Source organism: Somniosus microcephalus, unplaced genomic scaffold (assembly GCF_052327205.1).
Source record: "Somniosus microcephalus isolate GS21.2 unplaced genomic scaffold, FLI_Smic_1.0 scaffold1341, whole genome shotgun sequence".
Lineage (NCBI taxonomy): Eukaryota > Metazoa > Chordata > Chondrichthyes > Squaliformes > Somniosidae > Somniosus > Somniosus microcephalus.
Genome location: NW_028226528.1, coordinates 13,552 through 33,526, shown reverse-complemented (window position 1 = coordinate 33,526; position 19,975 = coordinate 13,552). Strand labels below are relative to the sequence as shown.

The 19,975-nt window shown below is 53.3% G+C and overlaps 1 protein-coding gene across 1 annotated transcript; it reads left to right on the top strand.

Moving 5' to 3' along the window:
- Positions 1-1,000: 1,000 nt before the first annotated feature.
- Positions 1,001-19,017, top strand: LOC147080644 (FACT complex subunit SSRP1-like; the record flags this gene model as incomplete). The annotated part of the gene is made up of 4 exons (XM_085981139.1): positions 1,001-1,191; positions 12,144-12,329; positions 14,912-15,017; positions 18,827-19,017. Coding segments are annotated over exons 1-4 (543 nt in total), but the record flags the coding sequence as incomplete, so codon positions are not given.
- Between the last annotated feature and the right edge of the window lie 958 nt (positions 19,018-19,975).

Below are 19,975 nucleotides of genomic sequence, written 5' to 3'. Positions count from 1 at the left end.
TTAGTACCCTCACTAACCCCGCCCCTCATTAGTACCCTCACTAACCCCGCCCCCTCATTAGTACCCCCACTAACCCCGCCCCCTCATTAGTACCCTCACTAACCCCGCCCCTCATTAGTACCCTCACTAACCCCGCCCCCTCATTAGTACCCTCACTAACCCCGCCCCTCATTAGTACCCTCACTAACCCCGCCCCCTCATTAGTACCCTCACTAACCCCGCCCCCTCATTAGTACCCCCACTAACCCCGCCCACTCATTAGTACCCTCACTAACCCCGCCCCTCATTAGTACCAACACTAACCCCGCCCCCTCATTAGTACCCCCACTAACCCCGCCCACTCATTAGTACCCTCACTAACCCCGCCCCCTCATTAGTACCCTCACTAACCCCGCCCCCTCATTAGCACCCTCACTAACCCCGCCCCTCATTAGTACCCTCACTAACCCCGCCCCCTCATTAGTACCCACTCATAATTAGCACAAATTTAATTTTATTTCACTTTTTTTCAGTCAGTGTTTGTGAGAAAGAAAAATATTAAAAATGGTTTGCTTGGCAGCTGCGTCGTGATGTCGGGATTGCCCTTACGTCATGTCGTAAAATCGAACCTGCGTCATGACGTAAATTCGAACCTGCGTCAAGACGTATATTCGATTCTGCGTCATGACGTACGATCGCCGATACGTCATGACGCAGCCCGGCTCGCGGGAAACTCCTTTTTTTCTCGGTTTTTGCAGAAAATTAATTCCAAAAGTGGGAAAAAACCCGCTCAGCAAAAAGATACCGCGGGTGGGATAAAAACAATAAAAACTACAACCACAAGGAAACTTAATAAAAATAATCGAGCGTGACGTCATCCCATGGCAACGCCCCGCCCCCTTGTCAGCGAAATTATAAAAAGGCGGATTTCCGGTTTATCTTCCTTTAATTTTCACATCTCGATCGCGGCGACAATCAGATTCATCAAATTAAAAAAACAACAGAGACAATCTGTCTTTTCAGCTGCTTGTTTTTTTGGTGTGACATTTGACCGCTGACCCCCGGGGCGGGGGGTTTCTGGGAGTCGATTTCCAGCGGAGGTCGCCGGGTGCCCGTGTTTCCGCTTCCGGTTCTCTCCCTTCAGGCCGGGTCATGGCGGGCTCGGAGAATCTGGAATATAACGACATCTTCCAGGAGCTGAAGGGAATCCTGGTGAGAAAACATAATATAATATGAAATAGGCCGAGAAATAGGGGGAGATCTGTCCTGGGGGGAGGGTGACATAGGGGGATATCAGTCCTGGGGGGGTGATATAGGGGGATATCTGTCCTGGGGAGGTGATATAGGGGGATATCTGTCCTGGGGAGGTGATATAGGGGGATATCTGTCCTGGGGGGGTGATATAGGGGGATATCTGTCCTGGGGGGGTGATATAGGGGGATATCTGTCCTGGGGGGGTGATATAGGGGGATATCTGTCCTGGGGGGTGATATAGGGGGATATCTGTCCTGGGGGGGGTGATATAGGGGGATATCTGTCCTGGGGGGGGTGATATAGGGGGTTTTTGTCCTGTGGGGGGGGATATAGGGGGATATCTGTCCCTTGGGGGGGGGGGGGTGATATCTGTCCTGGGGGGGATATAGGGGGATATCTGTCCTGGGGGGAGATATAGGGGGTTTTTGTCCTGTGGGGGGGGATATAGGGGGATATCTGTCCCTTGGGGGGGGGGGGGTGATATCTGTCCTGGGGGGGATATAGGGGGATATCTGTCCTGGGGGGAGATATAGGGGGATATCTGTCCTGGGGGGAGATATAGGGGGATATCTGTCCTGGGGGGGGGGGGATATAGGGGATATCTGTCCTGGGGGGGGGGGATATAGGGGATATCTGTCCTGGGGGGTGATATAGGGGGATATCTGTCCTGGGGGGAGATATAGGGGGATATCTGTCCTGGGGGGAGATATAGGGGGATATCTGTCCTGGGGGGAGATATAGGGGGATATCTGTCCTGGGGGGAGATATAGGGGGATATCTGTCCTGGGGGGTGATACAGGGGGATATCTGTCCTGGGGGGGGGGGATGATATACGGGGATATCTGTCCTGGGGGGGGGGATATAGGGGATATCTGTCCTGGGGGGTGATATAGGGGGATATCTGTCCTGGGGGGGGATATAGGGGGGTATCTGTCCTGGGGGGGGGATGATATACGGGGATATCTGTCCTGGGGGGAGATATAGGGGGATATCTGTCCTGGGGGGGGGGCGATATAGGGGGATATCTGTCCTGGGGGGAGATATAGGGGGATATCTGTCCTGGGGGGAGATATAGGGGGATATCTGTCCTGGGGGGGGGGGCGATATAGGGGGATATCTGTCCTGGGGGGGGGGGCGATATAGGGGGATATCTGTCCTGGGGGGAGATATAGGGGGATATCTGTCCTGGGGGGAGATATAGGGGGATATCTGTCCTGGGGGGAGATATAGGGGGATATCTGTCCTGGGGGGAGATATAAGGGGATATCTGTCCTGGGGGGTGATATAGGGGGATATCTGTCCTGGGGGGGGGGGGGGGGGGATGATATAGGGGGATATCTGTCCTGGGGGGGGGATATAGGGGATATCTGTCCTGGGGGGGGGGGATATAGGGGATATCTGTCCTGGGGGGTGATATAGGGGGATATCTGTCCTGGGGGGAGATAGAGGGGGATATCTGTCCTGGGGGGAGATATAGGGGGATATCTGTCCTGGGGGGAGATATAGGGGGATATCTGTCCTGGGGGGAGATATAGGGGGATATCTGTCCTGGGGGGTGATGCAGGGGGATATCTGTCCTGGGGGGGGATGATATACGGGGATATCTGTCCTGGGGGGGGGATATAGGGGATATCTGTCCTGGGGGGTGATATCGGGGGATATCTGTCCTGGGGGGTGATATAGGGGGATATCTGTCCTGGGGGGTGATATAGGGGGATATCTGTCCTGGGGGGAGATATAGGGGGATATCAACGGAAAACAGCTGCTGCAGCTCTGTCGAAGCCTGGGTCTGTACATTGTCAATGGTAGGTTCATGGGAGACCTCCTCGGAAGATCGACCTATTGCTCACCTCTTGGCTGTAGCACCGTAGACTATATGATTACGGATTTGGACCCATCCTCTTTCACAGCATTCACAGTCAAACCACAAACAACACTGTCAGACCACAGTCAAATTACTATGTATCTTAAAAAGACAGAAACAACCAACACAGAAACACAACCCAGTAAGCTGTACAACACCAAAAAATCGTACAGATGGGCCAAAAACAGCACGGAAAAATACCAGAAAGCAATTAGCTATGAATCAACTTGAGCTCTATTGGACACCTTTCTGGATAACATATACACTCGCAATAAAGAAGGCGTAAACCGGGCAGTGAATAACCTAAACAATATTTTTGATAATTTGGCAACAAGGTCAAACTTGAAAGCTCGCAAGAACAAACCCAAAACAAAAAACTATGAAAAATGGTTTGACCCAGATTGCCATAACATGAGGGAAAAACTTAGAAAAATATCAAACCAAAAACACAGACAGCCGGAAAATGAGGAATTACGCCTTACTTATTGTCAGACACTAACACAATACAGAAACTCACTCAGAACCAAAAAAGAGCAATATATTAAGAATACACTCAGCTCCATTGAGGAATCCATTGATTCCAATTGTTTCTGGGACAACTGGAATACATTACACAAAAAACAACACGACGAATTGGCCATTCAAAATGGAGACACATGGGAAAATTATACCAGAAAAACACACTAAGGCCAGAGCAACACCAAATATGCAAAAAATTGGAAAAGCTCGAAATGGCCATAAAAGATAACCAAAACCCGCTAGACTCCATAATAACAGAAAAAGAACTAGTTGAAAAATTCAAGGACCTGCGACCAGGAAAAGCTTGCGGTGCAGACGGCATACTAAGCGAGATGATTAAACACACAGACGATAAAATGAAACTGGCTATCCTAAAACTCTTCAACTTGGTTCTGAGTGTCGGTTACTTCCCTGATATCTGGAACAAAGGACTCATAACGCCCATATACAAAAGTGGGGACAAAGTCGACCCAAATAACTATCGAGGCATCTGTGTAAACAGTAACCTGGGGAAGGTGTTCTGTAGTATCATAAACAAAAGACTTATAAACTTCCTTGAGGAGCACAATGTCTTGAGTAAAAGCCAAATTGGATTCCTGCCAAACTATAGAACATCAGATCATATCTTCACCCTACAGACCCTAATTGACAAACACGTTCATCAAAACAAAAGCAAAGTCTACGCATGCTTTATAGATTTCCAGAAGGCTTTCGATTCCATCTGGCACGACGGTTTATTCCTGAAACTTATCGAAAGCGGGGTAGGGGGAAAAACATATGATGGAATTAAATCAATGTATACAAACAACAAATGTGCAGTTAAAATTGGAGACAAACAAACAAAATACTTCCCACAGGGGCGGGGGGTGACGCAGGGCTCGCCCATCTCACCGACACTCTTTAATATTTACATAAATGAATTGGCAAAACTACTTGAACAATCTACAGCACCCGGCCTCACCCTATATGAATCCAAGGTTAAATTCCTCCTCTATGCAGATGACCTGGTTCTGCTGTCACCAACTAAGGAGGGTCCACAGCAGAACCTGGATCTGCTGGAGTCGTTCTGCCAGACCTGGGCCCTGACAATAAATCCCCAAAAAACCAAAGTCCTTGTGTTCCAGCAAAGATCCAGACATCAGGGACCCAAAATAAATTTCACACTAGGAACAACCAAAATTGAACAAACCACTAACTACACATACTTGGGCTTAAAAATCAGTTCTACGGGAAATTTTCATCTGGCTGTGAATGAACTGAAAGAGAAAGCAAGAAGGGCTTTCTATGCCATTAAAAAAATCAATCCAAATAGAAATCCCAATTAGCATTTGGCTCAAAATTTTCAAATCAGTAATTGAACCAATTGCACTCTATGGCAGTGAGGTCTGGGGACCACTAACACAACAAGATTTTGCAAAATGGGACAAACACCCAATTGAGATCCTACATGCAGAATTCTGTAAAAGTATCCTCCGGACTCAAAGGAAAACCGTAAACAATGCATGCAGGGCGGAACTAGGCCAATATCCATTAATAATCACTATCCAAAAAAGAGCCACCAAATTTTGGAAACACCTAGAAATGAGCAACCCTCAATGCTATCATTACGAAGCCCTGAAATGCCAAGAGAGGACCATAAAGAAGAATACCCTCAGTCAACTAGTCCTGGGACTCAGTGAAGTAACTACTAACAATACTAACAATAACCAGCCCCAGGACAGTGACAGCGTAACACAAAGAATTCGACCCAACACAATCGTCGCTAAGCAAAAGGAAAAATATCTGTCATATTGGGCAGAAACAACAAAAACCAAAAGCAAACTCAAATGCTACTTGGCCCTAAACAGACAATACAACATGGCTGAATACCTGACCATGGTAAAGGATAACAAACTGAGAAAAACCTTGACAAGGTACAGACTTAGCGAACATAGCCTAGCGATCGAAAAAGGTAGACACAGACAGACCCGGCTACCAAGAGAGGACAGGATATGCTCTCACTGCAGTCAGGGAGTGGCGGAGACAGAGATGCAGTTCCTCACAGCTTGTAGAAAATATCAGGGCATAAGGGAGAATTTCTACCCAAAATTCACAAAAATATGCCCGGAATTCAGAAATTTGAATGACGACCAAAAACTCCCATACCTACTAGGGGAAGAGAGAAATTTTGTAACCTTAGCGGCACACTATGTTACAGCTTGCCATAAACAGAGGGACAACCACTAAATATAAGAAAAGAGTATATACAAATTATATGAATGTATATTTATACACTCAGAGATATATCTGTTTATACACTGTATGGATAGATCTGTATTTTTGTGTACAACCATGAATGTTTTTCGATGCTTTGGCAACATAAGATGTACCTTGTCATGCCAATAAAGCGAATTGAATTGAATTGAATTGGTGATATAGGGGGATATCTGTCCTGGGGGGGGGATATAGGGGGATATCTGTCCTGGGGGATGATATAGGGGGCTATCTGTCCTGGGGGAGTGATATAGGGGGATATCTGTCCTGGGGGGGTGATATAGGGGGATATCTGTCCTGGGGGGGTGATATAGGGGGATACCTGTCCTGGGGGTGGGGGTGATATAGGGGGATATCTGTCCTGGGGGAGTGATATAGGGGGACATCTGTCCTGGGGGGGTGATATAGGGGGATATCTGTCCTGGGGGGGTGATATAGGGGGATATCTGTCCTGGGGGGGGATATAGGGGGATATCTGTCCTGGGGGGGTGATATAGGGGGATATCTGTCCTGGGGGGTGATATAGGGGGATATCTGTCCTGGGGGGGTATATAGGGGATATCTGTCCTGGGGGGGGATATAGGGAGATATCTGTCCTGGGGGTGATATAGGGGGATATCTGTCCTGGGTGTGTGATATAGGGGGATATCTGTCCTGGGGGGTGATATAGGGGGATATCTGTCCTGGGGGGGGGTGGTGACATAGGGGGATATCTGTCCTGGGGGGGGATATAGCTGGATATCTGTCCTGGGGGGTGATATAGGGGGATATCTGTCCTGGGGGGGTATATAGGGGATATCTGTCCTGGGGGGGGATATAGGGAGATATCTGTCCTGGGGGTGATATAGGGGGATATCTGTCCTGGGTGTGTGATATAGGGGGATATCTGTCCTGGGGGGTGATATAGGGGGATATCTGTCCTGGGGGGGGTGGTGACATAGGGGGATATCTGTCCTGGGGGGGGATATAGCTGGATATCTGTCCTGGGGGGTGATATAGGGGGATATCTGTCTCTGGTGAAGAAGGCCCAGCAGCGCCTATATTTCCTAAGGAGGCTGAAGGGATGTAACCTGTCACCCCTGATCCTCTCTAACTTTTACCGCTGCACAATAGAGAGCATCCTGACGAACTGTATCACGGTATGGTATGGCAGCTGTAGCGACTATGACCGGAAAGCCCTGCAGCGGGTAGTCAAAACTGCCCAACGCATTACCGGCACCCGGCTACCGACCATAGAGCACATATACCAGAAACGCTGTCTACGGAGGTCACGGTCCATCATCAGAGACCCCACCCACCCCAGCCACAGTCTGTTCGCCCTCCTGCCATCTGGGAGACGCTACAGATGCATTCGCACCTGTACGACCAGATTTAGGAACAGCTTCTTTCCCAGGGCTGTCATCCTACTGAACTCCACAAATAAACTCTAAAGCCTGCACATCTGCCAATGCACTTTATTATGGTTATGTTTATGTTAATGTATTACAAGCCAAATGTATGTTGAATGTTTAAATGTCTTAATCTAAATGTACACTCTCGGGAGCCGCAAGCCTACATTTTGTTGTACTGCACTTGTGCACTAACAATGACAATAAAGTTAATTATGATTATGATATAGGGGGATATCTGTCCTGGGCGGTGATATAGGGGGATATCTGTCCTGGGGGTGTGATATCGGGAGATATCTGTCCTGGGGGTGTGATATAGGGGGATATCTGTCCTGGGGGGTGATATAGGGGGATATCTGTCCTGGGGGTGTGATATAGGGGGATATCTGTCCTGGGGGGTGTGATATAGGGGGATATCTGTCCTGGGCGGTGATATAGGGGGATATCTGTCCTGGGGGTGTGATATAGGGGGATATCTGTCCTGGGCGGTGATATAGGGGGATATCTGTCCTGGGGGTGTGATATAGGGGGACATCTGTCCTGGGGGGTGTGATATAGGGGGATATCTGTCCTGGGGGGTGATATAGGGGGATATCTGTCCTGGGGGTGTGATATAGGGGGACATCTGTCCTGGGGGGTGATATAGGGGGACATCTGTCCTGGGGGGTGATATAAGGGGATATCTGTCCTGGGGCGTGATATAGGGGGATATCTGTCCTGGGGCGTGATATAGGGGGATATCTGTCCTGCGGGGGGGGTGTGATATAGGGGGATATCTGTCCTGGGGGGTGATATAGGGGGATATCTGTCCTGGGGGGGCGGTGATATAGGGGGATATCTGTCCTGGGGCGTGATATAGGGGGATATCTGTCCTGGGGGGTGATATAGGGGGATATCTGTCCTGGGGGGGGTGATATAGGGGGATATCTGTCCTGGGGGGGGTGATATAGGGGGATATCTGTCCTGGGGAGGGGTGATATCGGGGGATATCTGTCCTGGGGCGTGATGTAGGGGGACATCTGTCCTGGGGGGTGTGATATAGGGGGATATCTGTACTGGGGAGGGGTGATATCGGGGGATATCTGTCCTGGGGGTTGATATAGGGGGATATCTGTCCTGGGGGGGGGCGGTGATATAGTGGGATATCTGTCCTGGGGCGGGGGGTGATATAGGGGGATATCTTTACTGGGGGGGGTGATATAGGGGGATATCTGTCCTGGGGGGGGTGATATAGGGGGATATCTGTCCTGGGGAGGGGTGATATCGGGGGATATCTGTCCTGGGGGGGTGATATAGGGGGATATCTGTCCTTGGGCGGGGGGGTGGGGTTGATATAGGGGAATATCTGTCCTGGGGGGGGCAGTGATATAGGGGGATATCTGTCCTGGGGCGGGGGGTGATATAGAGGGATATCTGTCCTGGGGGGGGAGCGGTGCTATAGGGGGATATCTGTCCTGGGGCGGGGGGTGATATAGGGGGATATCTGTCCTGGGGGGGGCGGTGATATAGGGTGATATCTGTCCTGGGGCGGGGGGTGATATAGGGGGATATCTGTCCTGGGGGGGGCGGTGATATAGGGGGATATCTGTCCTGGGGCGGGGGGTGATATAGGGGGATATCTGTCCTGGGGGGGGCGGTGATATAGGGGGATATCTGTCCTGGGGCGGGGGGTGATATAGAGGGATATCTGTCCTGGGGGGGGGCGGTGCTATAGGGGGATATCTGTCCTGGGGCGGGGGGTGATATAGGGGGATATCTGTCCTGGGGGGGGCGGTGATATAGGGTGATATCTGTCCTGGGGCGGGGGGTGATATAGGGGGATATCTGTCCTGGGGGGGGCGGTGATATAGGGGGATATCTGTCCTGGGGGGGGCGGTGATATAGGGGGATATCTGTCCTGGGGCGGCGGGTGATATAGGGGGATATCTGTCCTGGGGGGGGTGGTGATATAGGGGGATATCTGTCTTGGGGCGGCGGGTGATATAGGGGGATATCTGTCCTGGGGGGGGGTGGTGATATAGGGGGATATCTGTCCTGGGGGGGGGTGGTGATATAGGGGGATATCTGTCCTGGGGCGGCGGGTGATATAGGGGGATATCTGTCCTGGGGGGGGCGGTGATATAGGGGGATATCTGTCCTGGGGGGGGCGGTGATATAGGGGGATATCTGTCCTGGGGCGGCGGGTGATATAGGGGGATATCTGTCCTGGGGGGGGTGGTGATATAGGGGGATATCTGTCCTGGGGCGGCGGGTGATATAGGGGGATATCTGTCCTGGGGGGGGTGGTGATATAGGGGGATATCTGTCCTGGGGCGGGGGGTGATATAGGGGGATATCTCTCTCTCTCTCTCTCTCTAACCTCCTCCAGCCCCCACAACCCTCCCAGATCTCTGCGCTCCTCTAATTCTGCCCTCTTCACCATCCCCCGAGTTCCATCGCTCCACCATTGGCGGCCGTGCCTTCAGCTGCCTGGGCCCTAAGCTCTGGAATTCCCTCCCTAACCCTCTCTGCTCCTTTAAGGCCCTCCTTAAAACCGACCTCTTTGACCTTTATGTGCCTGTGAAGCACCTTGTTGAATGATGCAGCACAGAAGGAGGCCGACCGGCCCATCGTGCCTGTGCCGGCTCTTTGAACGAACTCTCCAATTAGTCTCACTCCCCCCTGCTCTTCCCCCACAGCCCTGCAATTTTTTCCCCTTCAAGTATTTCTCCAATTCCCCTTTTGAAAGTTCCCATTGAATCTGCTCCCACCGCCCTTTCAGGCAGCGCGTTCCAGATCACAACAACTTGCTGCGTAAAAACATTCTCCTCATCTCCCCTCTGGTTCTTTTGCCAATTATCTTAAATCTGTGTCCTCTGGTTACCGACCCTCCTGCCACTGGAAACAGTTTCTCCTTATTATAACCCTTCATGATTTTGAACACCTCTATTAAATCTCCCCTTAACCTTCTCTGCTCTAAGGAGAACAATCCCAGCTTCTCCAGTCTCTCCACGTAACTGAAGTCCCTCATCCCTGGTACCATTCTGGTCAATCTCCTCTTAACCTTCTCTGCTCTAAGGAGAACAACCCCAGCTTCACCAGTCTCTCCACATCACTGAAGTCCCTCATCCCTGGTACCATTCTGGTCAATCTCCCCTTAACCTTCTCTGCTCTAAGGAGAACAATCCCAGCTTCTCCAGTCTCTCCACGTCACTGAAGTCCCTCATCCTTGGTACCATTCTGGTCAATCTCCCCTTTGCCTTCTCTGCTCTAAGGAGAGCACATTGCATCCAAAACTGGCTTAGTGGCAGAGGGTGATGGTGGAAGGTTGTTTTTGTGACTGGAAGCCTGTGTCCAGTGGGGTACCGCAGGGATCAGTGCTGGGTCCCTTGCTGTTTGTGGTCTACATTAATGATTTGGATGTGAATGCAAAAGGTATGATCAGTAAGCACGGTGGCATAGTGGTTAGCACTGTTGCCTCACAGCGCCAGGGACCCGGGTTCGAATCCGGCCTCGGGTGACTGTGTGGAGTTTGCACATTCTCCCCGTGTTTGCGTGGGTTTCCTCCGGGTGCTCCGGTTTCCTCCCACAGTCCAAAGATGTGCGGGTTAGGTTGATTGGCTATGATAAATTGACCCTTAGTGTTAGGGGGATTAAATACATGGGGTTACAGGGATAGGGTGGGATATGTGTTGGTGTAGGGGTTACGGGGATCGGGTGGGATATGTGTCGGTGCAGGCTCGATGGGCCGAAATGGCCTCTATCTGCACTGTGGGGTTTCTGTGATTCTGTGATGACACGAAAATTGGTGGGGTGGTAAATAGCGAGGAGGGAAGCCTCAGGCTACAGGATGATATAGACGGGTTGGTCAGATGGGCGGAACAGTGGCAAATGGAATTTAACCCTGAAAAGTGTGAGGTGATGCATTTTGGACGGACTAACAAGGCAAGGGAATACACAATGAATGGTAGGACCCTAGGAAAGACCGAGGATCAGAGGGACCTTGGTGTGCATGTACATAGATCCCTGAAGGCAGCAGGACAGGTGGATAAGGTGGTTAAAAAGGCATATGGGATACTTGCCTTCATTAGCCGAGGCATAGAATATAAGAGCAGGGAGGTTATGATGGAGCTGTACAAAACGCTAGTTAGGCCACAGCTGGAGTACTGTGTGCAGTTCTGGTCGCCACACTATAGGAAGGATGTGATTGCATTAGAGAGGGTGCAGAGGAGATTCACCAGGATGTTACCTGGGCTGGAGCACTTCAGCTATGAAGAGAGACTGGACAGGCTGGGGTTGTTTTCCTTGGAGCAGAGAAGGCTGAGGGGGGACCTGATTGAGGTGTACAAAATTATGAGGGGCATAGATAGGGTAGATAGAAAGGAACTTTTCCCCTTAGTAGAGGGGTCAATAACCAGGGGGCATAGTTTCAAGGTAAGGGGCAGGAGGTTTAGAGGGGATTTGAGGAAAAGCTTTTTCACCCAGAGGGTGGTTGGAATCTGGAACTCGCTGCCTGAAAGGGTGGTAGAGGCAGGAACCCTCACAACATTCAAGAAGCATTTAGATGAGCACTTGAAATGCCATAGCGTACAAGGCTACGGACCAAGTGCTGGAAAATGGGATTAGAATAGACGGGGCTTGATGGGCGGCGCGGACACGATGGGCCGAAGGGCCTCTCTCTGTGCTGTATGACTCGAGGACTCTATGAGAACAATCCCAGCTTCTCCAGTCTCTCCACATCACTGAAGTCCCTCATCCCTGGTACCATGGGAAATTTTACAATGTTAAACGTGCTTCCAAAAACACAAGTCGTTCAGTTTAAAGGGGGAGGGGGAAATGTTTGTTAGTAAAAAAAAATGTTTTAACTCCGCTCTAACCTTTCGCCCCCCCCCCCCCCCGACCCCCAGATCGATGGCCGACTGCGCCTCAGTCGCCAGACCATTGTGTTCAAGAACAACAAGACGGGGAAGGTGGACAGCGTGCAGGCCTCGGAGATCAGCGATGGCGTGTGGCGTCGAGTGGCCCGCGGGTACGGGCTCAAACTGCAGCTGAGGAACGGCAACTCCTACAAGTACGACGGGTTCCGCGAGGGGGTGAGTGCGGCCAGAGCGCGCGGGGGATCGTGGTATCGCCTCCAGACAACCCCTCTCCCTCCCCCTAGGACGCATCCGTCCAGGAGTGCGATGGCAATCTCCCCCACCTACAACAAAATGCACGGCACAGAATCAGGCCATTCAGCCCGTCGGGTCCGTGTCGGTGTTCCTGCTCCACACCAGCCTCCTCCCACCCCCTCTTCTAGAAAAAGAGCCCCATCTAGTGTTCAAACTTTTCTGATGGTTATAACCTCTCAGTTTGGGTTCCGCCAGGACCACCCAGCTCCCGAACTCATTACGGCCTTGGTCCAAATATGGACAAAAGAGCTGAATTCCAGAGGTGAGGTGAGAGTGACCACCCTTGACATCAAGGCAGCATTTGACCGAGTGTGGCATCAAGGAGCCCTAGTAAAACTGAAGTCAATGGGAATCAGGGGGAAAACTCTCCACTGGCTGGAGTCATACCTAGCACAAAGGAAGATGGTTGTGGTGATTGAAGGTCAATCATCACAGCCCCAGGACATCGCTGCAGGAGTTCCTCAGGGCAGTGTCCTCGGCCCAACCATCTTCAGCTGCTTCATCAATGAGCTTCCCTCCAACATAAGGTCAGAAATGGGGATGTTCGCTGATGACTGCACTGTGTTCAGCGCCACTCGCAATTCCTCAGATAATGAAGCAGTCCATGCCCGCATGCAACAAGACCTGGACGATGTTCAGGCCTGGGCTGATAAGTGGCAGGTAACATTCGCGCCACACAAGTGCCAGGCAATGACTATCTCCAACAAGCGAGAGTCTAACCACCTCCCCTTGATATTCAACAGCATTACCATCGCCGAATCCCCCACCATCAACATCCTGGGGGTCACCATTGACCAGAAATTTAACTGGACCAGCCACATAAATACTGTGGCAACAAGAGTGGGTCAGAGGCTGGGTATTCTGTGGCCTCCTCCAGCCCCTACAACCCTCCCTATCTCTGTAACCTGCTCCAGCTCCTACAACCCTCCCTATCTCTGTAACCTCCTCCAGCCCCTACACCCCTCCCTATCTCTGTAACCTCCTCCAGCCCCTACACCCCTCCCTATCTCTGTAACCTCCTCCAACCCCTACACCCCTCCCAATCTCTGTCACCTCCTCCAGCCCCTACAACCCTCCCTATCTCTGTAACCTCCTACAACCCTCCCTATCTCTGTAACCTCCTCCAGCCCCTACAACCCTCCCTATCTCTGTAACCCCCTACAGCCCTCCCTATCTCTGTAACCTCCTCCAGCCCCTACAACCCTCCCTATCTCTATAACCTCCTCCAGCCCCTACAACCCTCCCTATCTCTGTAACCTCCTCCAGCCCTACAACCCTCCCTATCTCTGTAACCTACTCCAGACCCTACAACCCTCCCTATCTCTGTAACCTCCACCAGCCCTGCAACCCTCCCTATCTCTAACCTCCTCCAGCCCTACAACCCTCCCTATCTCTGTAACCTCCTCCAGCCCTACAACCCTCCCTATCTCTGTAACCTCCTCCAGCCCTACAACACTCCCTATCTCTGTAACCTCCTCCAGCCCCTACAACACTCCCTATCTCTGTAACCTCCTCCAGCCCCTACACCCCTCCCTATCTCTGTAACCTCCTCCAGCCACTACAACCCTCCCTATCTCTGTAACCTCCTCCAGCCACTACAACCCTCCCTATCTCTGTAACCTCCTCCAGCCCTACAACCCTCCCTATCTCTGTAACCTCCTCCAGCCCTACAACCCTCCCTATCTCTGTAACCTCCTCCAGCCCTACAACCCTCCCTATCTCTGTAACCTCCTCCAGCCCCACAACCCTCCGAGATCTCTGCGCTCCTCTAATTCTGGCCTCTTGCACATTCCCCGATTTCCATCGCTCCACCATTGGCGGCCGTGCCTTCAGCTGCCTGGGCCCGGAGCTCTGGAATTCCCTCTGTAAATCGCTCCGCCTTCTGCCTCTTTCTCGTCTGTTAAAACGCTCCTTAAAACCGACGACTTTGACACGGGACAGGGCAGTTCCTCACTGTGCCATAAGGAGGCAGTGGTTCCTTTCACCCCCACCTCAATGATTACACTAGAGAGGGTACAGAGGAGATTTACGAGGATGTTGCCAGGAGTGGAGAATTTCAGCGATGAGGAAAGATTGGATCGGCTGGGGCTGTTTTCTTTGGAACAGAGGAGGCTAAGGGGAGACTTGATTGAAGTGTATAAAATTGAGGGGCCTGGATAGAGTGGACAGGAAGGACCTATTTCCCTTAGAGAGGTCACTAACCAGGGGGCACAGATTTAAAGTAATGGGTAGAAGCATTAGAGGGGAGTTGAGGAGAACTTTCTTCACCCAGAGGGTAGTGGGGGTCTGGAACTCACTGCCTGAAAGGGCGGGAGAGGCAGAAACCCTCATCACATTTAAAAAACTTGAAGTGCCGTAACCTGTAGGGCTACGGACCAAGAGCGGGAAAGTGGGATTAGGCTGGAGAGCTCTTTTTCGGCCAGCATAGACACAGTGGGCAGAATGGCCTCCTTCTGTGATGTAAATTTCTCTGGTTCTATGATGCCGTGTGCTATCTTCTGCAGGACTTTGATAAGATGGCGGATTACTTCAAGTCTCACTACCACCTGGATCTCCACGAGAAGGACATGTGCGTGAAGGGCTGGAACTGGGGGACAGCGCGATTCAATGGTGAGTGTGCCCTGCTCACTGTCGGAGGGGCAGTACTGAGGGAGCACCGCACTGTCAGAGGGGCAGTACTGAGGGAGTGCCGCACTGTCAGAGGGGCAGTACTGAGGGAGCACTGCACTGTTGGAGGGGCAGTACTGAGGGAGCGCCGCACTGCCGGAGGGGCAGTACTGAGGGAGCGCCGCACTGTCAGAGGGGCAGTACTGAGGGAGCACTGCACTGTTGGAGGGGCAGTACTGAGGGAGCGCCGCACTGCCGGAGGGGCAGTACTGAGGGAGCGCTGCACTGTCGGAGGGGCAGTACTGAGGGAGCCCTGCTCACTGTCGGAGGGGCAGTACTGAGGGAGCGCTGCACTGTCGGAGGGTCAGTACTGAGGGAGCACCGCACTGTCGGAGGGGCAGTACTGAGGGAGCGCCGCACTGTCGGAGGGGCAGTACTGAGGGAGCGCTGCACTGTCGGAGGGTCAGTACTGAGGGAGCGCCGCACTGTCGGAGGGGCAGTACTGAGGGAGCGCTGCACTGTCGGAGGGGCAGTACTGAGGGAGCGCCGCACTGTCGGAGGGTCAGTACTGAGGGAGCGCAGCACTGTCGGAGGGACAGTACTGAGGGAGCCCTGCTCACTGTCGGAGGGGCAGTACTGAGGGAGCGCTGCACTGTCGGAGGGGCAGTACTGAGGGAGCCCTGCTCACTGTCGGAGGGGCAGTACTGAGGGAGCGCTGCACTGTCGGAGGGGCAGTACTGAGGGAGCCCTGCTCACTGTCGGAGGGGCAGTACTGAGGGAGCGCTGCACTGTCGGAGGGGCAGTACTGAGGGAGCGCTGCACTGTCGGAGGGGCAGTACTGAGGGAGTGCCGCACTGTCGGAGGATCAGTACTGAGGGAGCGCCGCACTGTCGGAGGGGCAGTACTGAGGGAGCGCTGCACTGTCGGAGGGTCAGTACTGAGGGAGCGCCGCACTGTCGGAGGGGCAGTACTGAGGGAGCGCTGCACTGTCGGAGGGGCAGTACTGAGGGAGCGCTGCACTGTCGGAGGGGCTGTACTGAGGGAGCGCTGCACTGTCGGAGGGGCAGTACTGAGGGAGCGCCGCACTGTCGGAGGGGCAGTACTGAGGGAGCGCTGCACTGTCGGAGGGACAGTACTGAGGGAGTGCCGCACTGTCGGAGGGGCAGTACTGAGGGAGCCCTGCTCACTGTCGGAGGGGCAGTACTGAGGGAGCGCTGCACTGTCGGAGGGGCAGTACTGAGGGAGCCCTGCTCACTGTCGGAGGGGCAGTACTGAGGGAGCGCTGCACTGTCGGAGGGGCAGTACTGAGGGAGCGCTGCACTGTCGGAGGGGCAGTACTGAGGGAGCGCCGCACTGTCGGAGGGGCAGTACTGAGGGAGCGCCGCAGTGTCGGAGGGGCAGTACTGAGGGAGCGCTGCACTGTCGGAGGGGCAGTACTGAGGGAGCGCTGCACTGTCGGAGTGACAGTACTGAGGGAGTGCCGCACTGTCGGAGGGGCAGTACTGAGGGAGCGCTGCACTGTCGGAGGGGGCAGTACTGAGGGAGCGCCGCACTGTCGGAGGGGCTGTACTGAGGGAGCGCCGCACTGTCGGAGGGACAGTACTGAGGGAGCGCCGCTCTGTCGGAGGGGCTGTACTGAGGGAGCGCTGCACTGTCGGAGGGGCAGTACTGAGGGAGCGCTGCACTGTCGGAGGGACAGTACTGAGGGAGCGCCGCACTGTCAGAGGGGCAGTACTGAGGGAGCGCCGCACTGTCGGAGGGTCAGTACTGAGGGAGCGCCGCACTGTCAGAGGGGCAGTACTGAGGGAGCGCTGCACTGTCGGAGGGGCAGTACTGAGGGAGCGCCGCACTGTCGGAGGGACAGTACTGAGGGAGCGCCGCACTGTCGGAGGGGCAGTACTGAGGGAGCGCTGCACTGTCGGAGGGTCAGTACTGAGGGAGCGCTGCACTGTCGGAGGGGCAGTACTGAGGGAGCACTGCACTGTCGGAGGGGCAGTACTGAGGGAGCGTTGCACTGGCGGAGGGGCAGTACTGAGGGAGCGCCGCACTGTCGGAGGGACAGTACTGAGGGAGCGCCGCACTGTCGGAGGGGCAGTACTGAGGGAGCGCCGCACTGTCGGAGGGGCAGTACTGAGGGAGTGCTGCACTGTCGGAGGGTCAGTACTGAGGGAGCGCTGCACTGTCGGAGGGGCAGTACTGAGGGAGCGCTGCACTGTCGGAGGGTCAGTACTGAGGGAGCGCCGCACTGTCGGAGGGGGGAGTACTGAGGGAGCGCCGCACTGTCGGAGGGGCAGTACTGAGGGAGCGCCGCACTGTCGGAGGGGCAGTACTGAGGGAGCGCCGCACTGTCGGAGGGGCAGTACTGAGGGAGCGCCGCACTGTCGGAGGGGCAGTACTGAGGGCGTGCCGCACTGTCGGCGGGGGTGGGTGCTGGGCTGTCGGAGATCCCCTCTAGGGTGGATGTAAAAGATTCCATTCTACTGGAAGAACAGGGGAGTTATCCCCAGTGCCCTGGGCCAATATTTGTCTCAAACAACATCACTCAAAAGCTTATTATCTGGTCATTCTGTCATTGCTGTGAGGGGGATCTTGCTGTGCGCGAATTGGCTGCTGCGCTTCCTACTTTAGAACAGTGACTCCACTTCAAAAAACGCACTTCATTGGTTGTGAAGCGTTTGGGACGTCCTGTGGTGGTGAGAGGTGCTGGAGAAATGGGAGTCTTTTTATATTTCGTGCCTCGGCCAATTGTAGACTAATTGATGGAGATTACTTGTATCGTGGGACTATGATAGAAACATAGAAGATAGGAGCAGGAGTCGGCCATTCGGCCCCTCGAGCCTGCTCCGCCATTCAATGCGATCATGGCTGATCATCCAAACTCAGTACCCTGTCCCTGCCTTCTCCCCATATCGCTTGATCCCTTTAGCCTTAAGAAATATATCCAACTCCTTCTTGAATATATTTAATGAATTGGCCTCAACTGCCTTCTGTGGTAGAGAATTCCACAGGTTCACCACTCTCTGGGTGAAGAAATTCCTCCTCATTTCTGTCCTAAATGGCTTACCCCTTATCCTTAGACTGTGGCCCCTGGTTCTGGACTCCCCGACCATCGGGAACATCCTTCCTGCATCTAGTCTGTCCAGTCCTGTCAGAATTTTATAAGTTTCAATGAGATCCCCTCTCATTCTTCTAAACTCCAGTGAGTATAAGCCCAATCGCCCCAATCTCTCCTCATACGTCATTCCTGCCATCCCAGGTATCACGGTACAATTTTGAAGGGGGTGCATGAACAAAGGGACCTTGGGGTGTTTGTGCACAAATCTTTGAAGGGGACAGGACCGGTTAAGAATTGCTGGGCTTTATAAATAGGCATAAGAGTACAAAATCGAGGAAGTTAGACTAGTTCTTTATAAAACACTGGTTCGGCCTCAGCTGGAGTATTGTGTCCAATTCTGGGCCCCACACTTTAGGAAGGATGTCAAGGCCTTGGAGAGGGTTCAGAGGAGATTAACTAGAATGGTACCAGGGATGAGGGACTTCAGGGATGTGGAGAGACTGGAGAAGCTGGGATTGTTCTCCTTAGAGCAGAGAAGGTTAAGGGAAAATCCGACAGAGGGGCTCAAAATTATGAGGGCTTTTGGTGGAGTAAATAAAGAGTAGCAGATTCCAGTGGCAGGAGGGTCGGTGACCAGAGGACACAGATTGAAGATAATCGGCAAAAGAACCAGAGGGGGAGATGAGGAGAAATGTTTTTACGCAGCGAGTTGGCTGAAAGTCTCCGGGTAATGTGTTCATGGCCCCCTTTCCCGCAGGTCAGTTACTCTCGTTCGATATCGGGGAGCAGTCTGCCTTCGAGATCCCACTTGGCAACGTCTCGCAGTGTACCACGGGCAAGAACGAGGTGACGCTGGAGTTCCACCAGAACGACGACGCCGAGGTCTCCCTGATGGAGGTCCGTTTCTACGTCCCACCGTCCCAGGAGGACGGCATGGATCCTGTCGAGGTGAGATAGCGGCCGCTTAGCCCATCGGAACCCCCTTGTGATAGTCCCCTAACGCTCCCATCGCAGCCCATCCTTCCAGTCCCCTCACTCTCCGATAGAAGCCCATCCCACTAGTCCCCTAACTCTCCCGTAGAAGCCCATCCCACTAGTCCCCTAACTCTCCCATCGAAGCCCATCCCACTAGTCCCCTAACTCTCCCATAGAAGCCCATCCCTCCAGTCCCCTAACTCTCCCATCGAAGCCCATCCCTCCAGTCCCCTAACTCTCCCATCAAAGCCCATCCCTCTAGTCCCCTAACTCTCCCATCGAAGCCCATCCCTCTAGTCCCCGAACTCTCCCATCGAAGCCCATCCCTCTAGTCCCCTAACTCTCCCATCAAAGCCCATCCCTCTAGTCCCCTAACTCTCCCATCGAAGCCCATCCCACTAGTCCACTAACTCTCCCATCGAAGCCCATCCCTCCAGTCCCCTAACTCTCCCATCGAAGCCCAGCCCTCTAGTCTCCAAACTCTCCCATGGAAGCCCATCCCTCTCGTCCCCTAACTCTCCCATCGAAGCCCATCCCTCTAGTCTCCAAACTCTCCCATCGAAGCCCATCCCTCCAGTACCCTAACTCTCCCATCAAAGCCCATCCCTCTCGTCCCCTAACTCTCCCATCGAAGCTCATCCCTCTAGTCCCCTAACTCTCCCATCGAAGCCCATCCCTCTAGTCCCCTAACTCTCCCATCGAAGCCCATCCCTCTAGTCCCCTAACTCTCCCATCGAAGCCCATCCCTCTCGTCCCCTAACTCTCCCATCGAAGCCCATCCCTCTAGTCCCCTAACTCTCCCATCGAAGCCCATCGCTCTAGTCCCCTAACTCTCCCATCGAAGCCCATCCCTCCAGTCCCCTAACTCTCCCATCGAAGCCCAGCCCTCCAGTCCCCTAACTCTCCCATCGAAGCCCATCGCTCTAGTCCC